At 43.7% G+C, this 23,108-nt stretch overlaps 3 protein-coding genes across 3 annotated transcripts in view; 1 reads left to right on the top strand and 2 right to left on the bottom strand.

Moving 5' to 3' along the window:
• Window positions 1–5,734, bottom strand: part of zzef1 (zinc finger, ZZ-type with EF hand domain 1) — a 33,008-nt gene extending 27,274 nt beyond the window's left edge. Inside the window, exons 1-13 of the mRNA XM_080483056.1 lie at window positions 5,188–5,734; window positions 4,670–4,814; window positions 4,380–4,574; window positions 4,086–4,269; window positions 3,781–3,980; window positions 2,718–2,928; window positions 2,494–2,610; window positions 1,845–2,023; window positions 1,535–1,633; window positions 1,356–1,447; window positions 1,119–1,264; window positions 771–876; window positions 417–635 (exon numbers count right to left, since the gene is read on the bottom strand). Of these exons, the coding sequence (XP_080339182.1) occupies window positions 417–635; window positions 771–876; window positions 1,119–1,264; window positions 1,356–1,447; window positions 1,535–1,633; window positions 1,845–2,023; window positions 2,494–2,610; window positions 2,718–2,928; window positions 3,781–3,980; window positions 4,086–4,269; window positions 4,380–4,574; window positions 4,670–4,814; window positions 5,188–5,601 (2,307 nt within the window). The 5' untranslated portion in view covers window positions 5,602–5,734. The remainder of the gene's footprint in view (window positions 1–416; window positions 636–770; window positions 877–1,118; window positions 1,265–1,355; window positions 1,448–1,534; window positions 1,634–1,844; window positions 2,024–2,493; window positions 2,611–2,717; window positions 2,929–3,780; window positions 3,981–4,085; window positions 4,270–4,379; window positions 4,575–4,669; window positions 4,815–5,187) is intronic.
• Window positions 5,701–9,615, top strand: cyb5d2 (cytochrome b5 domain containing 2). Its single transcript, XM_080483059.1, has 4 exons — window positions 5,701–6,275; window positions 7,040–7,180; window positions 7,748–7,934; window positions 8,088–9,615. The coding sequence occupies exons 1-4, from the start codon at window positions 6,020–6,022 to the stop codon at window positions 8,257–8,259; spliced, it is 756 nt and encodes a 251-aa protein (XP_080339185.1). The 5' UTR covers window positions 5,701–6,019; the 3' UTR covers window positions 8,260–9,615.
• On the bottom strand, window positions 8,378–21,375 carry ankfy1 (ankyrin repeat and FYVE domain containing 1). Its single transcript, XM_080483057.1, has 25 exons — window positions 21,300–21,375; window positions 18,963–19,170; window positions 18,366–18,484; window positions 17,687–17,822; window positions 16,988–17,111; window positions 16,405–16,554; window positions 16,156–16,321; window positions 15,812–16,016; window positions 15,663–15,731; window positions 14,796–14,998; window positions 14,595–14,692; window positions 14,307–14,508; window positions 14,121–14,219; window positions 13,873–14,026; window positions 13,588–13,756; window positions 13,258–13,376; window positions 12,984–13,140; window positions 12,658–12,858; window positions 12,374–12,550; window positions 12,129–12,276; window positions 11,564–11,654; window positions 10,838–10,962; window positions 10,602–10,748; window positions 10,089–10,179; window positions 8,378–9,984 (listed from the first exon to the last, which is right to left on the bottom strand). The coding sequence occupies exons 1-25, from the start codon at window positions 21,307–21,309 to the stop codon at window positions 9,852–9,854; spliced, it is 3,501 nt and encodes a 1,166-aa protein (XP_080339183.1). The 5' UTR covers window positions 21,310–21,375; the 3' UTR covers window positions 8,378–9,851.
• Window positions 21,376–23,108: the final 1,733 nt, after the last annotated feature.

Here is a 23,108-nt window from a genome sequence, read left to right as displayed (position 1 = left end):
GGCAATAATCCAGACGACCTCATCCAACATCTACATGTGCATACTTAACAAAAAATACTTAAGTTTTAACTTTAATTCATGTTCTGTACCAACCTGCCTCAAGTGAAGGAATGTGTGTCTGGCAGTCTTCAATACTAAAGCAGAAACATTTAATGTTTGAGGAACATTATATGATTTATTGTAATGTTCCCAAGAAGCCACAAGAGGGCAGTGTCAAACTAATATTACCTAAATGCAGATTTACTAATACTGTTGTTGCTTGTACAAAATGACAATAAACTTGAACTTTGGATGTGTTTTGCCATTTACTCCAAGTCAAGGCGACCTGGCATGAAACAGGTTATTAGTAAAGAGTGTTGGCCCTCACAAAGATGATGGTAAATATGACTTGAGAGTCGATCAAGAGGAGTCGTTACCATGTCTCGTGTGAGCTGCTGTATGAAGAACAGTGTCTTGTTGAGCAGACAGAGGCCGGTGACGGCATCACGGTCGAAGCTCTCTCCCTCTGCACCGAGGTCGTCCAGGTCTCCGAGCCTCTCCGCACCGGGACACAGGTAGCCACTGATGCCGAGGGACTGTACGCCCAGACGCTCGGCTGAGTCCTGCCTGGTGCAGAGGAACTTCACCATCAGGAACTGAAAAGACAAAGATGCAGAGGAATCAGATGTGGTGGGCGCATCTGCACTGCAGTGCAATGCTGCGTTGAGGTTTGAAATACAATTCAAAATGAAAATGATGAAGAGGACACTGCGAGAGGAAGTGCCATGTACCTTTGCAACACGACACTGCTGCAGCTTGATCTCCACATCATTCCAGTCGTCGTCCAGCTCAAACCAGCCAATGGGCTCGTCCTCGCACTGCGTTGGAATCTTCACACTGCAGGTCAGGTGACAGCATGGTGTGTGTGAGCCATAAACCACATGAACCACTGAGGCAGACCTCGAGGAGGATCCGTAACGCAGAAGGGCGTATCAACATAAATGACTGGTAATATCTTGAAGGATTTCATCTCAGTGCATTCTGCCATGTTCAAACACTGCTGTCTTTTCTAATTAATACTTTAAAGCAGTTATCAGGAAGAACAAACGTGTCCAAAGCTGCTAAGATTTCAGTCTTACTGGTCTTGGACGAAATCTTTGTAGTCCTTGTAGTCCCACACATCGAACTTCTTAAACCGGATAAAATGCTTCTCTGCATCAAACGGGTCTTCATCTTTGTAGGCAAACACCAAGCCACACTTTGCTCCAATGGCTCCTTTTCGCACCTTGAGGGAGATCGTTAAAAACAAGAGTCATCTATCACCGTCTGATTGTTCAGATTTCTGACTGTAATAATAAAACAACGAGGAGCCTTACTTTAATGTTCATCTGAGTGACCTGGAAGTTGCTCTGGTCCTCTGTGGACAGGATCACGCTAGCTTTCTTCCTGCCGCTTTCTGTGAGGAAACCTGAAGAAGAAGAAAATATACTCTCTACTACCTACTCATAGTGTACCTGAACTAAAGCTTGAGGTGTGAATGAGAGCTCAGTTGTACCGTCTCCAGTGGAAGACTCGATCAGCATGTTCTCTGGTCCGGATTTCTCCTCTTTACTCTTCACGTCGCAGGCCTGCAGATGCAGCTGGAGAGGCTTTCCTGGAAGTAGTTTCAATCATCAATTATTTCATCGATGACCGTCACACTGCAATTTCATTCTTACACGTGCTGCACTGCAACAGAAGGAGCAACTTTCCACTGCATTTTCCACTAATGCATCCTCTCCTTACAGGCTAAGCACTTTCTCTTCCAAAGGCTTCGGTTTCAAATGTCCACGAGAATGAGAGTGGAGGCGCATTGTTGACATTACCATTGCGATAGAGCAGCCGCAGCCGGACGGACGCCATGGAGGCAATGAGCGGCGAGGCCTTGTACTTGACTTCCAGATGATCACTGATGCAGGACAGGGCCTGGAGGACTTTAGCCACGCTGCCCCTGGCCAGGGCAAAGGCCAGCAGGGTCAGTTCGGCATCAGGACTCACGCAGCAGCTGCACAGGAGCACATCATCACGTGTAAGTTTGAGTTAAATGGTATTCTACGGAGTTTGTCACTTTCCTAGTTTATATTAATAACTGCTTCTTGTGAGATATTTTCTATGTCTGGCTCCATATAAAACTCAAATTTTCTGTGTGCAATAAGAGATCACAGTGGCTGGCATGTATGTATCTATATAGTTTATGCACTATTGCAGGCTCTCATTTACTTTAGCAAAACTTTAGACAATGGTTGCCTAAATATACACATGAACAAACTACTGTATTGTAGTCAAAAAGTCCTATTAGTCAAATTGTTTTCATTGAAGACTCAAATGGAAACAAACCAAAAAAAAAAAAAGCCATGTTCCCACTGAATCATTGCTTCGATTGCAGCCTGATTTCACTGCAGTGATGACAGCGTCATGAGCTCATTGTGACAAGGTGGCGTGAGAGTGCTGACGTAAACCCCTGCAGGTTCTCACTCTGCTATCCTGAGGAGAAATCCGTCCACCTCCTCCAGGATGTTCAAGGAGAAGAACTTGGGGAACTCTGCGGAGGCTGGTGTCAGGGACAGAGGCGGCATGTGCTGTAAGGCTTTCCTAGGAAGAGAGCCAAGCAAACAGGCCTTGTAACATGCAACGCTGGTCAAATAATTACGCCGGGATAATCACTTTCATGGACTGTGGTAAACTTCTCAGTATCTTACTGTGTACTCTGAAGGACGGTGCTGGCCAGTGCGGGGTTCGTTTCCATGGATGTGGTGACCAAGGATGTGAGGAGAGACAGGTACCAGATGGCTGAAGCATCCGAAACGGACACCTCTTTACTCTTGGTAATCTGATATCCCAGCGTCTTCAAGCCGTGAATCCGCGTGTCGCAGCCGTCGCTCAGGCACCGCTTAATGTTGATTTGGATGTCTGAGATTCGGAAATGAGATAACGCAGTGAGCTGACTGACGGAAAGCATCACGTCAAAATGTCTCAACCTCTTCTTGGGCCATCAAAGATGTTGATTACGGGAGACACAGGTACAACAAATCTCTTCTGTGAAGAACCAGAAGCAGCTTAAAATGATTTAAAGCCACAAAGCACAATGTGATTTTACGAATAACAGGGTGGAAAAATTACGACTGTCTGAAGTGGATGAATGAATAAAAATAAATCCAAGTATTCTAACTTTTATATATAAAAATGTGTATTTCATTAAAGTTGCTCACAGCTATGCTGGCCACTTGATTCGCAACAGACTTCACTCTCATACATTTGCAAAGGATCATAACACAAGTTGACTCATGAGCTCTAGCCTTGTTCCAGTTCAATTCAATTCAACTTTATTTATATAGCACCAAATCCAAACAGTCATTTCAAGGCACTTCTACAGAGAAAACCAAACAATTCCACATGAGCAGGCACGGGAAACTGTGGAAAGGAAAAACTGTTTCACTGTGGTTAATCAACGCCAAATACGGACGACGGGTGGTTCCACTGAAACTTTTGTAAAAACCCAAGCCAGATGACACAGCTAAAAACTGCTAGTCTCTGGACATGATCATTTCGTCCAGCAAACTGGCATGTGACTCCTAAGAGGAGGCACTCAAGCACTGCGCTATCTGTGCACCCAGTGATGCTCCTCTGTGTCTGACTCCCCGCTTTGTCTCCACCAGACAGATGAGACAGATGGTTTCCTCTGGAAGCCACGGCACCGAACACACAAAGTCAAGACTAATACACACTTTAACAAAGCAGACAAACTGACAGCCGGTGACTCACAGGGGTGTGTGATGTTGGCATTCTCCAGAAGAACTATGTAGCCGGTGACAGTGCTGGGGATGCGGATGTCACTGATCTCCTGCAGGGAATGGCGATTTTTCCCCACAGCGACCGACACCAACTGAGGCATGTAGCTGTGGTCGTTGGAAGCCACGGCGATGGCCAGACGCCTCAGCACCACGTCCGGCTTCATTTTCAGTCTACACGCAGGAGAAAGAAGAGTTTCAAACCTTAAAAGTAGCACGTTCAACCAGGCCAGAAACATTAGGCTGTGACGGGTCAGACATATTCAAATCCGAACTTGCCTTATCCAGTGTGAGCGAGCACTGCCGTCTGACTGCCAGAAAGATGCGGTTTCACCATTTGTCATCTTGTAAACGTCAGCAACGTTGGACGAAGCCTCAATAGTGGTGTAGCACTGCGTGACCACCTTGACTTTGTCGACGTCTGGATCACGGTCCAGCTCTGCTCTGTACTGAATATCTAAATCTGAAAGAGATCCAACTCAGATCACTGAAACGCTCCTCAATATAGACTGAACAGATTAAATATTTACAGTTAAAGCCACTTGTTTAGCACAAGATTTTGCTGACGCTCACCTTTCTCTTTCTGTAAAAGGAATTCCAAGAAGTCCTGGACCACACTGGACCTCATGGTGCAAATACTATTGTAGCCCTCTAAAATAGGGAAAGGGATGGCACTGCTGGGAATACGATTCCTGTTTAAGAACTTTAGGATCTTAGAGGCATGTGCTCCTAATCGATCTTTGGTCTTGGAGAAAATGTCAACAAAACCTGTTGGGGGGGAGGGGGGATAAAATAATAAATGACACAGTGATAACCCGGGGTCATCTTCCATTCACCCAAGTAAACAAATCAGACCATCATACCTGGGGTTAGGGAACATGCCTGAAGCTGTCTGATGACATGACTCAGCTCTCCCTGGAGGTTCGCTCCATTGGAGCTCTTCAGAGTGATCAGCATGCTCTCTACGTCCACCACGCCGTCGCCCTCGGCATCAAACTGTCCGAAGGCCTGAGAGGGGAGACATGGTCAACCACTGGGTTCATTTGCTTTGCCTACCATTTTAATTTATGCTTGTGGGATTTTGGGAGTGACTGGTGTAACATTCAGTATTTGTGTAGACTACAGCAGAGTAGTTAACCCGTTCATCTGCAACCTTTCAGTGAACCAACAAATGTTGAACACACAGTGAAGCACGGGTCAAAGGGTAACTCCACACCCTGCCGATTACATGAGGTTACTGCTGCTTCTCTCTCTGCCTCGCTATCGTGGAACTAATTACTCATTGAGAATGGGTGTGCCAGCCGAGTGACAAGAACAGGAAAAGTGTTGTTTTGTTTTTTTAAATCACGACCTCCTCCCGGCCTGTCTTGTGTGTGTGTACCTCTTCACACTCGTTCCTCGGGGCGTCTCTGCTCTCCAGCATCTCGCAGAACTGCTCCACATTGACGGACTCCTCTCCGCGGTTCAGCCGGTCCTCCAGCCACCGCATCAGGACGCCTTCGTTCCCGGCCAGCACCGACTCGTGAATCGCAACCCCGGAGTCGCTGATGCGAGCCGCCGCTTCCCTCAGCTTGACCTGCTCCAGGAGCACCCCGGGGTTGGGGGGTCCGCCGGTGGCCACGGCCACGTTATTGGAGCCTCTTCCGCTTCTTCCAGAACCGGAGCCTCCGCCGCCTCCGACACCGCCGCCAGTGGCCGCAGAGGCCGGACTGTCTTCCGCGAAGCCGGGACTCTCCGTCTCTATGTCCTCGTCGTCGACGCTGGCTCCGCCGCAGCCGCTCTCCGCGTTCCCCATGGCTGTATCGCCGACCTAGGTCGCCCCCGGAGATCCGTGCGGCCCGCTGGGGGTCAGTTTCGAAAACGGGCGGACCGGTCGGTACACAGACCGCTCCAACGATCACCGACCGACAACTCCACCGCTCACCACTACCGCATTGACGTACCGTAACGTCAGCGCCGTCCCGACGCCCTCTGCGCCGCGTCCCGCGCACGCGCAGTGGCGTCCTTGTTAACGGAAGCACCTGCCTTGTTTTGGAGCAGGAATGTGATGTGACAAAAACAAACAAAAAAAACAAACTATCTGGACGGATGTAGCGGGAGGTTAAAAAAAACCCAAAAAACTTTCAATTAGGAGGAATTCATTTAAACCCACGAAGAACCAGCGGAGCGCCAAACGATGTGATGGGATGTAAACACATGGAGAACCATACAGCATGATCAGCTGGGCCCTGGTCGCGCTTTTGTTCGCTTTTCTGGCTCTGCTGTTCATACCCCGGGACTGGTCCGGGATATTTGGGGATGAATCGACCCCGGGGGCCCCCGTGCGGCTCCTGAGCAAGCGGGAATTGTCCCTGTACGACGGGCAGGATGGCAGCAGGGGTCTCTACCTGGCACTGCTGGGCCAAGTGTTCGATGTAAACAAAGGACACAAGCACTATGGACCCGGGGGTGCTTACCACTTTATGGCAGGTGATGGTTAATAGTATTATTATTATTATTTGGCTCGAAGAACATAGTCAAGCACACGCTTATTTATTTATTTATTTATATATATATATATATATATATATATATATATATATATATATATATATATATAATCAATTTCCACTAATCTGAATATATCATATAGTGTTATTATTAATTCATTACAGACATGTCAAAACGAAAATAAAAAACATATACACGAAATTAATAAGTATGCACCCTCCTATCTAGAAATACATACTTGCATATGCACATATAACGCATATGTCTTTGATAAACATGTCTGAAAAGGGGTAGGAGGAAGTACATTTAAAGATATGTATATATACATATATTCAGATTAGTGTTAATCGATTGTACGTGTATTTTCTTTCATGCCTGGAATGAATTAATAATTGCAAAAAAAGAACAATATGTCTTTTAAGGTCATTTAAAAGTTGGTGATATAGTAAGGAAGTGAAGTTTATTTATAAAGTTTTAATTTGCAAAAAAATAAAATCACGAAGTGCTGTACATGAAATGGGAGCACTAAAACAACATACGAATAATTTTAAATAAAAAAACAACAAAAGTGGAAAATCCATCAACCAAAAGTGTTCTTAAAAAAAAAAGAAAAAAGTCTTTAAATATACTGTATTACTGAGCTACAGCCAGCGTTCAAGAAAATAAGTGGAATCATTTGAACAGCTATCGTTATCCTTCTTATCATTGTTATTATAACCTTCATAATGTGTGCACACTTCCAGGTAGGGATGCCTCGTGCTCTTTCATCACTGGAGACTTCTCAGAGAGTGGATTGACAGACGATGTCTCCAGCCTTTCCCCGGTGCAGGTGGTGGCCCTCTATGACTGGCTGGCCTTCTATCAGAGGGAGTACCAAGCTGTGGGTACGTCACTGCTGTAACACGTACATTTGTCTCCAAAACTGAATTTCACACGAGAGTGCCTGCCATCCATCCATCCATCCACTAACCAAGTTAACAGAGCAAAGAGAGGCTTATACGAGTTCCACCTTTCCCTCCTTGTTGTCGGTGTCTGCTTTCTTTCAATTGTCCATGTTGAGAATTTAAAATCAAAAAGGTTAGTTTCCCGTATTGTTTGAGAATTTCACTCTAATTCAAAAATCTTGATGTCTTTGGGTTTTTTGCTGGCGAAAACACACGGACAGTTTTATGAATCCACACAGCTGGCTGATCCTGCTGACTGAACATCATGCCAATATTGTCCCGGTGCACAGAGGATAAGCTGAGGTGTGGATATTTTCAGAGCTTAGTCAGTGAACCTTATATTTGTCCTAAACTGGCTTTACATGAAAGCCTCCTGTAGAGCCTGAGCAGCATTTCAAATATCAACCAATGGCTGATGTACCATCCATTTTAATAACTGCTGACTTGAGCGCTTGACATTGTTTCATCTGTCATCATCAGTGAAATAAGCTGACGTTTGAGTTTCAGGTGTAGTGATAGGCCGTTTCTACAGCTCGAGTGGGCGTCCCACAGAGGCTCTGCTGCGAGTGGAAGCGTCACGAGCGGAGGGCCAGCGGATCAAGGCCCGGGCCGAGGCTGAGAAGATGCGTTACCCAGCCTGCAACTCAGAATGGAGCTCTGCCAAGGGAGGGCGTGTCTGGTGCTCCACCAAGAGGTGTGGCAATAATCCAATCTGATTAATTATTAACAAGTGTACCAGGCAGATAGTTGCTTTGTTGTAAATGTCCTGCTTACATGTAGCACACCATCACATTAGTAGGTGAAATCAGCTTTTCACATTTAGGTGTATTTGTTTTTTTTCCTGCAGTGGTGGAGTAGCAAGAGACTGGACTGGTGTTCCACGGAAGCGTTTCTCTGCACGCTCTCACGGCGTTCGCTGTGTCTGTGTTGAAGACCCATATGAGGCAGAGGAAGACCCCAACCTGCAGAGATACGACGGCTGCTCTCCACATGCTGACTCATGCTTTGTGAGGGACTAGTAGCCACTGGGCCTGCTGAAACAAATGGCCCATTTTAAGCAGTCTTCTCGTAGCACTAAACTCAGGAAAACAAGTTTTTTTTTTTTTTAATAATAAAGAAGCAGAAACTCCGTGCATTGGATTTTGATGACCTTTATGTAAAGTTGTCCTCCCTTTCTCTAAAAGAATACACCAGGAAGAGACGGGCTAGATATCTGAGCATACAGATACAATACAATGTGCATAAAAGATTAAACAATGTGCATAAAAGATTAACAGAGGCAAGATTTAGGTTTGTCACAATGACAAGCACAAACTGCATTAAAGTACAAAACAGTTGTAGTGGTCAAAAATATCACACATTTATCTGTACAATTTAACAATACTTTAAGAGGCCTCACAACCTGGCCATCGCTCCACTGACTCCACATTCTCTCCCCCGATGATCAGAAATGTCATGTGATCTTGATAAAGTGCACCTGTTCGGCTTTAGAAATCAAGAAACGGCAGATGTGATTGGTCAAGACAACTCGACATGAGGCAACAGCGTGGAGAATTTTTATCTGAGGCGACCTCTTTGTAAGTCAGACATGGAATGTAATCACTTGGTGGCTGATTCTAAAAGATGATTCAACGACGATAATCATGACGTATAAAGGCTACAAATTAAATAACATGCATAGGTGAAATGGGCTTTTTTTTTTTTAAATCCATTTTTGTTATAGGGACTACTTTAATGTTCCTTCTTTGAAGTCATCAAACTTGCCAGTCAGAACCAAGCACTTCCACTTCATTTGGCCGATGCCTACGCATGATACAATTTAATAGCTGCAGGGACGAGAGCGTCATCTCTCACCTGTTAATTCATATGATGTCACAGTTACAGTGGCGGCTCTCACGCTGAAATGGTTTTTTCAGTGAAGCTTTTCAAAAAAAAAAAAAAAAAAAAGTTTTCCCTTTTAATCCTTTTCACCTGCACAATTTCATCCAGAAAATATTGAATATCATAAATGATTATAGAACATGTAGATTATTCAGTCCTTGTAGATCTCATTATCTAGTGTCATTTTCCAGTTTTAATACTCTTTGTTGACAGCAGCCTCAACCTTTTTGAAACGAGCCAAACAAGATTCTGTAGCATTTTCTTTGGGCGGGTTAGTTTGAATCCTGCTGATGTAGATATATCCCAACAGAGAAAAGGAAAACCCCTTCCAAAAGGTGAGCGTCTCACAGGATTGAAATGTCGGCATACAAGGGCTACCTGCTTGTGATAATTGGAGCTAATCATCACAAACGTCACTGAGCATGAAAGCGTATGAAGTCCAGCCATTACCTAGCTGGAGAGCCATTTAGATCCACTTCAAGATGCTTTGATTGAAACAGAAACAAATAGAAGAAACAAATCGAAAAAAAAAAAAAAACGTTCACTTTCTGTCTGAACTGTCCGTCTAGAACATTTATAGTTGTTCAGGGACTGGAATAGTATAAAGATCATGGTCCATAATTGGGAATCTCTTGTTAGTATGTCCTGCTACGAATGTCTCTTCTTCTGATGCCGAGTCGAGCCTCGTGTTGGTCACAGCCAGAGGGCAGAACGTATCCCGGCCGAAGCATTACGACACGCCGCCCAGAGTTAGTACGTCAAAGCAGATGTCGCACACTCTCACCGGCTTGTTCAAATCGAACTTGATGATGGGAATCTCCTTTATAGAGCACTTGTGGCACAACAGGCGCCCACAGTGGCGGCTGAAATGGACGGAGGAACAGAATTAATTCAACCGTCACAGAAAAGAAGAAAAACATCAGTGACGGCGACGTTTATTCAGTGTATAAAAAGCTGCGTTACTGACCAGTGATGTTTCCGTGTTGTAACACCAAACTTGGCAGCACATTCATAGCAGTTAGATCCATCACACCAAGGGGGCTCTTTGGACAACATATCTAGATACATGGAGAAATTTTTTTTTTTTTCAATCTGAAGGTCAAACATATCCTATCATATTACCCAATATATGGCTGTATTGTTAAGAGTGTGCTCACACTTGACAGGTCTGGTTGTATTTAAATAAACTCTGATGTGACTGTTTGATATGTTCTGCGCCCAAATAAATTCCAACTGGTTCCCATAGAATCTTTGTCATTGTCACAAGTACTAGTGTGAAGAAACCAAACACAGCGTGTAACATGGTAATAAAGGCTGTTTTCGAGCGGCATAAATTGTGTGTGTGGAGGAAGAATTCCAGCTCCTTGAATGGTTAGAAGCTCCTTCACACACTTTGTGTATTGGAGACAACGCTACAAGCGGAAGCACAGCCTAAACATGTCATGAACACCAGATCGATGATACCAGGAGAAAAACGTACCTAAAAGGCGAAAAAGCAGCTGTTTGGTTGCAACTTGGTAGTTGAAAATGTTAATGCCCTGATTATTATTGACACCCAGTCGAGCCCCTGCCCTCACAATGGCACGGCACAGGTTCGCATTTCCTTTCATGTAGGCCAGGAGCAAAACTGTCAGAAAACAAAGGCGACGTGGATCCATCAGAACAATGACACTGACATCAATGTGCTCTTTATGCAGAAATAGTTCAGTTTCCAACCCGTGTTTCCTTCGTTGTCTGGTTTGTCCAGAGGGTATTCAGGCATACACTCCAGGAACAGCTCGAAAATGGCAGCAGCATTCTCTTTGCCATAATGACCAAGCACATGCATTGGTGACTGACCCCTACGCAGACAGAGAAGTCAACAGTTAGGGGAAGAGAAGAAAGAAAAAGAAAAATCACAAAATACAGGACTTGTAGTTTACAGGGTTAGGCTCCTACAAACAGAGTTGAGAGCTTTCAGCAGTGCAGAAACGTCATCACATACCTAATTACTTCTGCATCCCAACCAGCCACACTTGTTTGATTTGTTTACTCCTGCTTTGCAGTGTTGTGTCTCCACTAAGAGTCTTTTATCAAAGTTTCTGATTCAATACTCCACTACACTAGTCCAGAAGAGGTTGGATGGCACAGTGTTTAAAGAAAAGTTGAAAATCAAACAAACGTGTTTAGATTTGATGTGAGGATTTTGAGTATGAATTGAAAAGCAGAGTTCATTTCAATGTGAGTGAGTTTATGTGCTTTTTAAAACTTAATCAAGGTGAGGCCGGAACAAAGTGATCCATCCAAAAACAATGTGATTGTCGCTCTTTTTGTAATCAACCCTTCATGTTATACGTCTTTTGATATGCAGACATCTCAATGGTCAAATATCTCCTTCGTGTCCATTTATGTTGCTGCTACAATTCTGATCAAAGTGAGAGTTTTAAAACAGTCTCGGAATACCTGAGATTAAACGCTTCGGCATCGATGTTGGACTCTGTGAGAAGGGCTCTGACATTGTTAAGGCGACCCTGCATCACGGCCAGATGCAAAGCTGGAGAGGAGAGAACACAGCATTAACCACAAATACTAAAGGCGTGTCGTGATCTCCACTTTCTCTGGTGATTTTACTCCAAGGAGACAAACTATAACCCTTCCCCTTCATGCACGCACAGCAATGTAGCCTTTGGAAGTGTAGTTACCACTACTGTAAATATCTCACGTTATTTTGTTCAGAAAGTTGTCTCCGAGTTAGTCATGATCAAGCACTGCAGGGGAACAGGTTTCCTCCAGCATCCACTGCTGATGATACATTTTTATAAACCAGAACAATGTACAATATGTTTTTACCAAACCTCTAGAGACTGCCTACTAACATTAAACAAACCACTACATGTATTGCTTATTTAATGAGGCTGAAAAAGAAACAACTTTTAAAAATCTGAACCAGCAGACTCATGATGGTATAATATTTGAGATGGGGAACTTGCCAATCTTGGTTATACACAAAATGAAAAAAAAAAAATACCATTGTTGCCATTCTCATCCTCAGCAGCAAAATCGACTCCGTTCTCCAGCAACACTGAGCAGATTGTGGCCAGGTCCTGTTGAGCAGCCAAATGCAGTGCTGTCTGTCTGTGTTTAGTCAGCTCATTTACTTTGGCTCCGGCGAGCAGCTGGAAGCAGAAAAATGCCAAATGGAAACTGTCAGTGGCAGCAGTCTCTCAGTAACGTTTGAACTGACACTGACGTAGAGGGAGAACAGGTTTCTACCAAGTTGCGGACGATGATCTCAGATCCAGCCTGGACGGCCAGGTGGAGAGGGGTGAGCTTGGCTGCATCCTGCACTCTGGAGTTGACGTTGGCTTGGACGCTGATGAGGAACAAGACACTTTCGATGTCGGAATTTTGCACAGCCAGGTGGAGGAAATTACGCCCTTTGTTATCCACCTATGTAGAAACAGAAGTGAGAGATCAGGAGACGTGAATACTTTACCCTTTATTAATATTGCAGACGCAAACTGGTGTGTGTGTGTGTGTGTGTGTGTGCGCGTTACCTGTTCAGCAGCACCCGGCTCCCTCTTGAGGATAGCCTCCGCTGCTTTATTGTTTTTGTGTGTCATGGCACAGGCAAACGGAGTCATTCCTTGGCGGTCGCGGAGGTTGAGGCGAATGTCTGGGTGAGAAATGAGGAGCTGTATGATGACGTTGTGCTGGCTGCTAATGGCAGCATGGATAGGAGCCCTGCCTTCCGCATCCTGACAGAAATGAAGACATAAGACCTTTAAAACAGACTATATTTAGAACTCTTCTTGCACCCATTTGTTTATGTTACAGGGAGAAATAGAGACACAAAAGTAATTAGAAAACTAATCGGACAGACCTGTGCATTAACATTAGCTCCAAACTCTAGAAGGCACTGCACCACCTCTTCCAGCCCCCAGCTGCTTGCCAGGTGGAGGGGTGTTTGTCCATCTCGGGCTTCTTCGTCTCCTTCCCCATTAGGCCCGGGTCGTCTGGGACTGTTCACATCACACCCACTACACAAAACGCAAAGCAATGTGCGTTTACCACAACTTGCTGTAGCCAGGTTAACAGTGAGGCAAACCAGCAGTAGCTACTTGAAGTACCACAGCTGGTAATGAGAGTGGAAATACCTGCGGATGAGGAAGCACGCACACACTTCATTGTTCTCATCTACAGCTCTGTGCAGGAGGGTCTGCTGGCAGCCGGACGGCCCCGTGTTCCAACAAGTCGCATCACAACCATGACGCACCTACAAAAGAGGGTCAAAATAGGTTTTCAACAGTCAAAAGACAGGAAATTGTTTTGTTTTCGGAAATGTGTGTGCTGTCTGTGGCACTGCTCTCGCTTAGCATTCAATTACAAACCCTTTTAAGCGGTTTAATATATTCAGTTGACTATTTATTCACATAATTGTTATAGCTTATAACATCACACAGATTTGAAAGATCTCTACACTATACCAGTGTGGATGCAATATCCTCCAGGCCATTCTCAAGAGCCAGCCATAATGGAGGGTCTCCTTTATCGTCCACCACAGACATATCAGCTCCTCTTGTGCAAATGGCATCCACCACCAGTGGCAGCTGGTTACTGATGGCCAACTGTAGTGCTGTTTGTCCCTCCTGGGTCCTGGGAGATGAGAATTTAGTGTGCAATTTAGACCAAAGAGACTAGATAATGTGTTCTATTCAAAAATGTAAAGTGCTAAAATGTGTTCCTGTTCCAAGTATAGGTGCTGGTAATACCTAACATTGATGTCTGCTTGATGCTCGAGAAGGAAGAGGGCACTCTTGCTGTCTTGCCTCTGGATGGCCATGTGAAGCAGAGTTTGTCCATTGGACATAGTGTCATTGATGGACGCCCCTGAGCCCAACAGCTGGGCTGCTATGGTGTGCATACCTAACAGGGAAAGATTGTACAAAGAAGTCACTCGATACACAAAACGAGAAGCACATTACATATTTTCTTCCTGTCTCGGTGTAAAGGTGTGTACCTGTCCAGAGGGCCAAGCCCAAGACTGTCTGGTCCATGGAGTCTTTAAGACTGAAGTCTGGAATGATCTGGAAGTTGTTGGTAGCATGAAGTGCATTGGCTAAAATACACACATCAAAGAAGAGTCATTATCAGGCTATTCGGGAGACTCAAACTGTTTTTACAGTGAATTACAACACAGGCTGACCTTTTTGCTCCAGAATGACCGAAACCACATCTGGGTGGTTGTGAGCAATGGCCATGTGAAGCGGGGTCTGCAGAGCCACATCAATGGTGTCATCAGGCAGAGTCTTCTGGGTCTGCAGGTTGGGATTAGCTCCTTGCTGGAGTAGCTCAGCTGTCAGGCTGGCGAGGCCGCTGCGACAAGCTGTGTGAAGTGGACTCTCACCCTGAAAGGAAAAGGTAAAAACTAGAGACTTGTTTGATTTAAAATAACTTTCTAATTCATGTTCCTGATGCATTGATTCCTCCTCACCCATTTGTTAACATGGTTGACTTTTGCACCATGAGTGGCGAGGAACAGAGCAGCTGCCTCGTTGCCCGAGCGGGCTGCTCTCTGCATGAGGCAGTTTTCTACGAGGTACAAAGCAAAGTCATACAATCAAGAAAACGTCCTAAAAAGAGGAGACATGGTTCAATCGGAACAGAGTTGCAGTAAGAAATTGTTGAAAAGCACCTGTGGAAGCGTCGGGGGCGTCGGGGTTGCTTCCTCTCTGGATGAGCTGAGCTGCGAAACTGTTCTCGTCAAACGATGTGCCGTTCACTACCGGTGCGTCATCCTCGAACGGGTTTACCGAGGGGTCCGAGGACAGGGTGATATACTGCAGTGCAAGCCACAGAGCTGTGCTGCCTTCATGGTCTTTGAGTTCCAGATCCAGCCTAACAACAGGTCACATGTAAAATTAGCTCTTAAATGAATATATGGAAGTAAAATTTCTGACTTTTGGAACTGTGTTGTCCATCATGTCAACTCATAAGAAATAATTACAGACTTAATTGTGTACAGTTTAAGGTCCCATTTATATGACTTTTCAAGTGAGGTGCATCGTTTTTATGTTTCAGGAAAGTTTCACGTTTACACGGAAATGGCAGAAATACTGAAAACGATGTCGTCGTGTAGGGCCACAAGCAGGTGCTGTTTGTTTTTGTAATGAAAAGACAGACACATGCAGAGTACACGGACATTCATATGGACAGACGAAGTTGGGATTGCTATTACGGGTCATTCTCCACTCTAAAACTACCAAGTCCCAGGAGAATATGTACTGGGAGCCATGACACTCTTGATGCCACCATTGTTGTTCTTGTCCGTCTGCTCGCCCAGGTGCAGAACAACTATTTAGTATGCTCCAAATGGATTGACAGCACCTTGCATGGCTGCAGCCCCCACCGGTGCATGAATGTGTGTGTGAATGGGTGTATGTAATTAACGATATAAAACGCTTTGGGACTGCTTGCGCAGTAGAAAACCGTTAAAGTGAAGTCCATTTACCATTTACTACGCAAACGAAGCCTTAAAATTTGAGAGCAGAACGTAACTCACTGTTTACACTGTAGCAGCTGATTGAACACTGGCTCGTTCCCTGATGCCACAGCTTCATGCAGCGGAGTTCTGAAAACAAAACAAAACAAAAAAAAAACTGAAGCGCCGTCACACGCAGCGAGGTGAGGTAACAACTCAACGTGACCGACCTGCCCCTGCTGTTCTGCATGTTGGGGTTGGCTCCCGTCTTGAGCAGAGCCTCGGCAATCCGTGCCATGCCGCCCATCACCTCCGCAGAGTGTTTCTTGGGACTGAAAGAGCAAACCAGGTGAAGTGGGGTTTCCACCGCCCCAACAGTGGCAGCGTTGACCTGAGCCGAGTGGCGGATCAGGAAAATGGAGGCAAACTCATCGCCTGAGGGAGGGAGAGAAAAATTACACAATGTTGTTCAGGTTTAGAAAGTAGCACCACAAATATGTTTGTGATAACATGGTGGATTAATGTGGAGGAAAGCATGTTGACAAAAAGCAGAGTAACAACTTTTCCCCTTCACCTCTTTGGATGGCTTTATGGAGGAGGCTCCAGCCACTCTGATCCACCATGTCCACATCAGCTTTGTTGTTCACCAGAGTGGTGGCAATGCTTTCCAACTTGCGGGAGAGAGCAAGGTCGAGTGCCAGGTCACCATTGTTGTCTAGTTCGTTTAGCTTGCCCGGTAACTGTAAAGATAAAACAAAACAATTCATTCCTGCTACTTTTCCAATCACACAGCAAGAAGCATTTATTAAGACGGCAAACTGACCAGTGAGTCCATCTCGATGAGATACAAAAAGACCACGTCTTCTCGCTCAACTTTGATGGCTTTGTGGAGAGGAAACTCTGTTTTCGATTTGATCATCTTGTACAAAAGCTGGGCACTCATGGTGCTGAAATCTTCTTTCCGTAAATCATCCTGGTAGAAAAACATTCAAGGAAATGAGCAACATCACCAACAAACATCATTATAAAAACATTAGATGCCAAACACTTGCTGAAGAGAGAACACTGAAAACTAACTTAATAGAGCAATAACAATTCTCTCACAATCTCTTGGTTTTGTTAAAAGACATTAAAATAGATGAATATTTTTGGTGACACTCATTCTTTATAGCAAAACCTGGATGATTGCTGCAGGTGTATAAATGACAAAATGATACTCAGGGAACAGAGGTAGTAAGATTAAAAAGCATTCTCAAAACAGAGACATGTTTAGATCCCTCAGATGTGATGAAACCTGCAAGTTATCGTAGATAATGACATTTCCCATGCTGTTTACCCATCCCAGATAAACACGCCCTCTCGGTTGCCTCACGGGACATGTGCAGACAACGCCTCAAAGTACTCACCCAGTGACTGGCGATAATCTCCCCACAGTAATTCATAAGGGTGGTGGCGTTTAGTTCCTCGGCTGTTTGGTAGAAGCGGATGCAGTTCCTGACATTCACTGAGGACATGACGCCTTTTTCACACCTGCCATAGCAGAGGAAGAGATGCAGAGCAGGTCATTAAGGCCTCGTGTACAGGACAACACTTCAAGTGAAAACATTGTGTTTACGTTTCAGAAAAGTTTCATGTTTACACAGCAACGTTTTGAAAACAATGACTGTTTACACAGAAACGACAAAAACACTTAACAACAATGTAGTGAGCATGTTGGGCCAACAGTTGGCGCTGTTTGTTTTTGTAACACATTACAGGTGTGCGCAGAGAACAATAGACTATTAACATCACCTCAGAGAGTACACAGACATTCATATGACCAAGTTGGATATCATTCAGAGTGACCGATTATCAAACTAAGTCCCAGGAGCAAATGGACTAGGAGCCATGACACTCTGGAGGAATCATTGTCGCTATTGTCAATCTACTCGCACATGTGCAGAAGAACTATTCATCTCGGCTTTGGTGCAGAGGCACAGTTGCAGCATTTCCGCCATCTACACAGAGACGACGCGTCCTCAAAAAGTTGTATTTTCAGTAGCCCCGACCACTGTTGTCGTGTAAACGGATCCACAAAACACAACGACTCTGGGCTTTGCGCTGACCTCTCTCTGAGCAGCTGCAGCTGGAAGCGGTTTGCCAGCTTCATCAAGTCAATGAGAAAGGCGTCGTCTTCGCTCAGTTCCAAGTCGTCGGTGTAGGCCCAGCGTAGCATCGCCATGGCAACCTCAGGTTTGCAATCTGAGAACCAATCAAGGTTTGATGGGCTTATTTACATGGACACCAAGGCAAATAATAGACATGGATTTACAAAAACAAAATCAATCCTGTCTTCGAAAAACAGCCACTCCCTCTTAGGTTAATGGAATGACCAAAATATAAGCTGCTGTACATCTCAATGAATTACAATCTCAACATTCTCTGATTTAAATCCATCACTGTAGTCAGGGTGACAAGCTGAATTGGAGGCAAAACTTCTCTACAGTATCACATCTGATTATAAAAGTCTACCAAATAAATTGTCAATGAGTGTACATTTTCTGAAAAAAAAAAAATCTTTCTTCATATAGTCATATGCTCACATATGACATGAAACCCTCTTGAATATATAAATGTGATCAAGTGACTCCAACACGACTGAAAGCTGGACTTTGAAAGGCAACATAATCTTCTCCAAAGTAAATATTCTCAGTCATCAACTATTAACCAACAGGTAAGATCAATGGCAGAAGTTCGATCTTCAGTGTGATTTGTTAGTGGCTGCACACATGTGGGTACGCTCACCAGTTAGGTCCAGTTCTGAGGTGGAGGCCAGGTTGGTCAGACTCCAGACCTCGCTGCGCGCGGCCAGCACAAACTTATGGGCACAGAACTGCTCCCCGGCAACTTTCACCTTCAGATCACTGCAAAGACCAAACATTTATCAATGAGAAACCAAGAAACCAGAAAAGCTTTTTAAGCCCAAAGAACAAGTAACCATCACAATTAGTGAGATGCTCCACAATGACGTCAAAACACACAATTTTGTGTGAAGGTGTATGTGTTCATGTAGTGTTTAGATTGTTCCATTGTTCATACTTTGTAAAAGAAAATGTAAAAATATATATATATTTTTAAAATTGTGTGAATTACAATTTAGTCTTTTGAAAATTCTGCTTGAATTTTTGACCAAAATTAAATTATTCTTCAACTAACAGAACAATCTGAAATTGATCTGTATGTTTATATGCAATATTGCTGCTGAGAACAGCTCCTCAATCGTACCATAGAAGCAGTACAGATTGTATCTGCACAAAAAGCCACCACTATCTGAAGACATTTACAGGAGTGCTGGATTCTCAAACTCAATGTTTTACTTCCTGCTGTGATCGTCTCCCTCACCTGTACTGTTCCTGCTGGTAAAGGTCGGCAACGATGTCCAACAGGCGGCTAATGAAGGAGTCTCCTGTTGCGGGGCTGGACGAGCCCTGACCAGAGGCCTGAGCGGCGAGCACGGCGCAGCGCCGCTCCGTGTCGGCCAACTTCTGCTGCATCTTCACGTACTCCTGCCTGAGCAGGGCCAGATGCTTCTGCAGCTTGGCCACCTCCTCTGTCCCACACAAGACCAAACACAGAGAGTATGTTAGACCAGGGGTGTCAAACATAAAGCCAATGGGCCAAAAACCGGGCAGCAAGAGAATCAAATCTGGTCAAGTCGTGGACACAAGACAACACTGAGACATGAGCTGAGATATTCAGTGAAGCCGTTATTAAAGATAGTAAAAAAACATGCATGATACAACATCTATAGGAGACGTTTTTGGGACATTTCTCTGTATTTTGCACCAGAAGGTTTGATTAAAATTAGCTTTATGTTGAGACTGCAGTCATTTTCAGAAATGATTGTTTTTGTGAAAATATAGACAAATGCATCACGTATATTCTGCACCATAACTAAGATAATCTTTAAAGTTTAAATATAAAAGGTTATTATGGCACTATTGTAACACTCAAGATGACATTGGACTGTATGTGGTCCCTGAATTAAAATGAGTTTGACAATTTGGATTATAGACTGATCTCATTTTGTGAACACAGTACAGAATTAACTAATGGAAGCACCATTCCAAGACAAATATAAATTAAACACCCCAACATACAGAGCAATTAATGTGTTATGTTTTTTTTTAATCTTGTCATTTCTACAAATGTATGACTGTTTAGACAGTGACGGCCTAAGTGGAAAGAAGAAGCCCTCAAAGGCTGCAGGCTGGAATAAATCTAAAGTTATGATTAAAACCTTTACTGCCGACGATAATCATGCAGTTGCACTAAATCTGCAGGCTTTAAGCAATCAACACATTCTTATTTTGATAATACTTGGCAAATGCTTCATCTTGACAATGGCAGATTTAATAAAGATAGTTTGGTCATGGGTTTCCCTGTTGGTCTTAATAAAAACACGCTGTCCAGAGGTCTTGATGTTTCAACACTACTTCATGTCACAGCCAAGAGTCCACAGATTTTAACGGAGGCCCATTTCCTTCCGTTCAGGCAGTAAAGTTTTAGTGAAGAAAGAATGCTGAGGTGGCACGTTACTTTGTCCTCCCTTGTAAACCGTTGGTGGCTGAGCTGCTGGTCATGAGGAACAGAGAAAAAAGGAGGGGAATGTCTCTGAAAACCACCTGACCTGACCAGCTGAGCACAGGAAGGGTGGTTTGCTGGAGCAGCAGATTTGGAATAAACCGACCAGCCACTTCTCAAATGAACAAGCATTTACTCTAATTAAACCACTCATTGGTAATGCAACTTGCATTATTTTGCAACCACAACACAAAGCTTGTATGCAAAATCACAAACAAAAAGTGCTCTGCAAAAAGACATGTGATGATAGTTTTATGATTTGCAGACTTTGAACAATATAACGTGCTAAACAGTTGTGATCTCAGCAAAACTTTCCCACTGATATGCATTCTGTCTTGCCCCAAACCATTGAATAAGTCATAGTGGTATTTCCAGAGAGTGCTTTCAGCCGAGCAGCTCCTTATAACAGGTTGTTTACTCTCTGGATTCACTGTTGGTAATCTGATCGACTTAAAGGAAGACCTCTGATGTCTAATCCAGGTCCAGGTGGTGCCCTTGACCATGGTGGTGGAGGTGCAGATGATGCCTGACAGGAGATCACACCTTCCTCCTCGTTTGCCTGCCTGTTTGAGTCGCGGGACTGTGTGAAACAAGTCTTTACATGAAGCAAACGGAGACAGTTGGGAGGATCGTTAACTGTCAATGTGGTGGTGATGATGATGATGGTGATAATAATATAAGGCTGGACACACTGGTGAGAGGCATGACGCTGGCATTTAGTGAACCAATATCAACAACGCTTACAGATTCTACGAGTTGCCCACACGGTCTTTAAACACAAGACAGAGAAGCTGTCGGTTCGTTAAGAAGCGTCGGCTGTCTGAAGCAGAAACATTTCGCAGCTTTAAAATTCAGCTAGCAAACATCTTCGACAGCTAACGGCAGAGTCTGGGAGGTGTGTGACAAGAAGAGAGCCGCGCTGCTGCTGCTGCTTCTTCTTCTTCTTCTTCTTCTTTATTAAAACCGCACACAAAGCCGCCTTCACAAAACTGCACAGCCCTAAGTTAACCCTGCTCGACAGGTGTGTGTGATAACAGCCAGCAGAGATGAAAAGAGTCTATCTAGTCTTTAAAAAAAAAAAAATCAATCTCATACCTTCCGCCATGTTGCTCAGCGTTAGCTCCGTGGCCTGATGGAGTCTATCGCGAGACGACGGCGCTGCGTTCAAGTGCTTCCCAAAAAAAAAAAAAAAAAAAGGCACGTTGGTATTATCACATGACTGTCACGATTGGTGCCGCGCGAGAGGCTGCGGTGGCTATCGTGGCCGTAGACCCATATATAACTGTAGACCGCGCGTTGGCCTGTTCGAGGCTTGAAATGAGCGCTAACCTCCGGTCGTGGCAAAACAACGCCAGGAGCGTGAAAAAGATGTGTGAGAAATGTTTTAGCTTGAGATTTCACACTGTGAATCTTACTTAATTAATTTTTATTTCTCAATGAATTAAATAAAAGCATTATTTAATAAAAAAAATATACTGTTGATGAGTGATTTTCGTTTTGTCCCATATGTATTTCAGATCCTTTCATTGTCATAAAGGCGATAAATGTGTTTTTTTGTAAAGTACCATGTTGTTTCTTTATTATTGTTTATGTGTTGAATATCACTTAATATGACAACAAAGAATTAAAGGTTCGAATCCTAATTACAATTCACACTTTTAACCTGAGTTTATGGCTTATTTTTGATCAATTAACAGAGCTGTCAAGAGCCAGATGGGTTGAAAAGACCCAGTTCAGCTGTACTTTCTCTCATTGTGATCCTGCTGTCTCGTGGCTTTTTGCCACTACCGGAAGTCAGCGCCTGTTTGCCATGGTGGAGCTGATCAGTAGTAATGATTGCACCATACACATTAGCTCTGTCTAGACCTTACATGATACTTTACAAATAAACAAGTGTTTTGCCTTAAGTACAAAACGCTGAAATACATATAGAACACAAGGAAAATGTTTCTTACAAGCAGATTATTTATTTATAAAATAAGAATTAATCAAACTTGAGTACTAACAAACCCATTCATCTATCTATCTATCTATCTATCTATCTATCTATCTATCTATCTATCTATCTATCTATCTATCTATCTATCTATCTATCTATCTATCTATCTATCTGTTCTTTTTTTTCAATTTGGTTGGTAAAATAGTAGCTGACTGCTTTCAGTTAAATAGTATTGTGTTCATTTGATGTTTGTATTACGTTATCATAAATAACGTCTAATTTTTATTTTAGGTTCCATACTTGGAATTAAGAAACATTGACTTCACATTTGCTAACAAGAAGAAAAAAGACCTGGACAACTGGCTTAAATCTCCAACAGCACCAAGTAGAATCCCAGAGAGTGATAGATTATACAACATAAAACCCAATGAGGAAAAAAAGGATGAAGCTCTTTACAGACGTGTGTTCCGGTGAAATTTATACTTTCCGAACCTCGTATGCTTATTTTTTGACAGCTGAATGATAATGGAGCAAAGTCTGCAATCCTGTCCGTCTTGCCAGGCAGATTCAGTGACCCCTTTGTACCAAGGCGACAGTCCCCCAAAGACCTGGCAGCACTTTGAAAATTGTGCCCTTTGAGCTGCAATATAATGAGGTGCTGAGTAGATGGAAAGAGCTCAAAAAGACTATAAACATCACAGAAATAATGGTAGATAATGTAGAATCGAAAACCAGACAAGAATCCTCCAGAAGAGTGTTTTTCTGGCAGGTAAATAATCACGACATAATTTTTTTATTAGTGTGTTGCTGCTCAAGCATCTTCTTTTTGTATTGGAACATGATAGTTGCAATCTTGATAGCAACAAAGTAACACGACCCTGTCGCATAAACAATGTACAAATACTGTATGATGGATGGAACTGAGGTCAACTGGCAGTAAATCAATGAATCGATGCACTGCTTGC

This window comes from Lipophrys pholis (genome assembly GCF_963383615.2).
Source record: "Lipophrys pholis genome assembly, chromosome: 16".
Lineage (NCBI taxonomy): Eukaryota > Metazoa > Chordata > Actinopteri > Blenniiformes > Blenniidae > Lipophrys > Lipophrys pholis.
The sequence above is the reverse complement of the archived record's forward strand: the minus strand, read 5'-3'. Positions and strand labels throughout refer to the sequence as shown.

Excerpts from the sequence above, each read along its gene's own strand:
- cyb5d2 (XM_080483059.1), top strand. The coding sequence starts at position 6,020 with ATGATCAGCTGGGCCCTGGTCGCGCTTTTGTTCGCTTTTCTGGCTCTG. Across the intron at positions 6,276-7,039 it reads TGCTTACCACTTTATGGCAG|GTAGGGATGCCTCGTGCTCT; the intron begins GTGATGGTTAAT and ends GCACACTTCCAG. Across the intron at positions 7,181-7,747 it reads GAGGGAGTACCAAGCTGTGG|GTGTAGTGATAGGCCGTTTC; the intron begins GTACGTCACTGC and ends TTTGAGTTTCAG.
- ankfy1 (XM_080483057.1), bottom strand. Across the intron at positions 17,112-17,686 it reads CTGCAGCTGCTCAGAGAGAG|GTGTGAAAAAGGCGTCATGT; the intron begins GTCAGCGCAAAG and ends CTGCTATGGCAG. Across the intron at positions 12,277-12,373 it reads AGATCATCGTCCGCAACTTG|CTGCTCGCCGGAGCCAAAGT; the intron begins GTAGAAACCTGT and ends TTCTGCTTCCAG.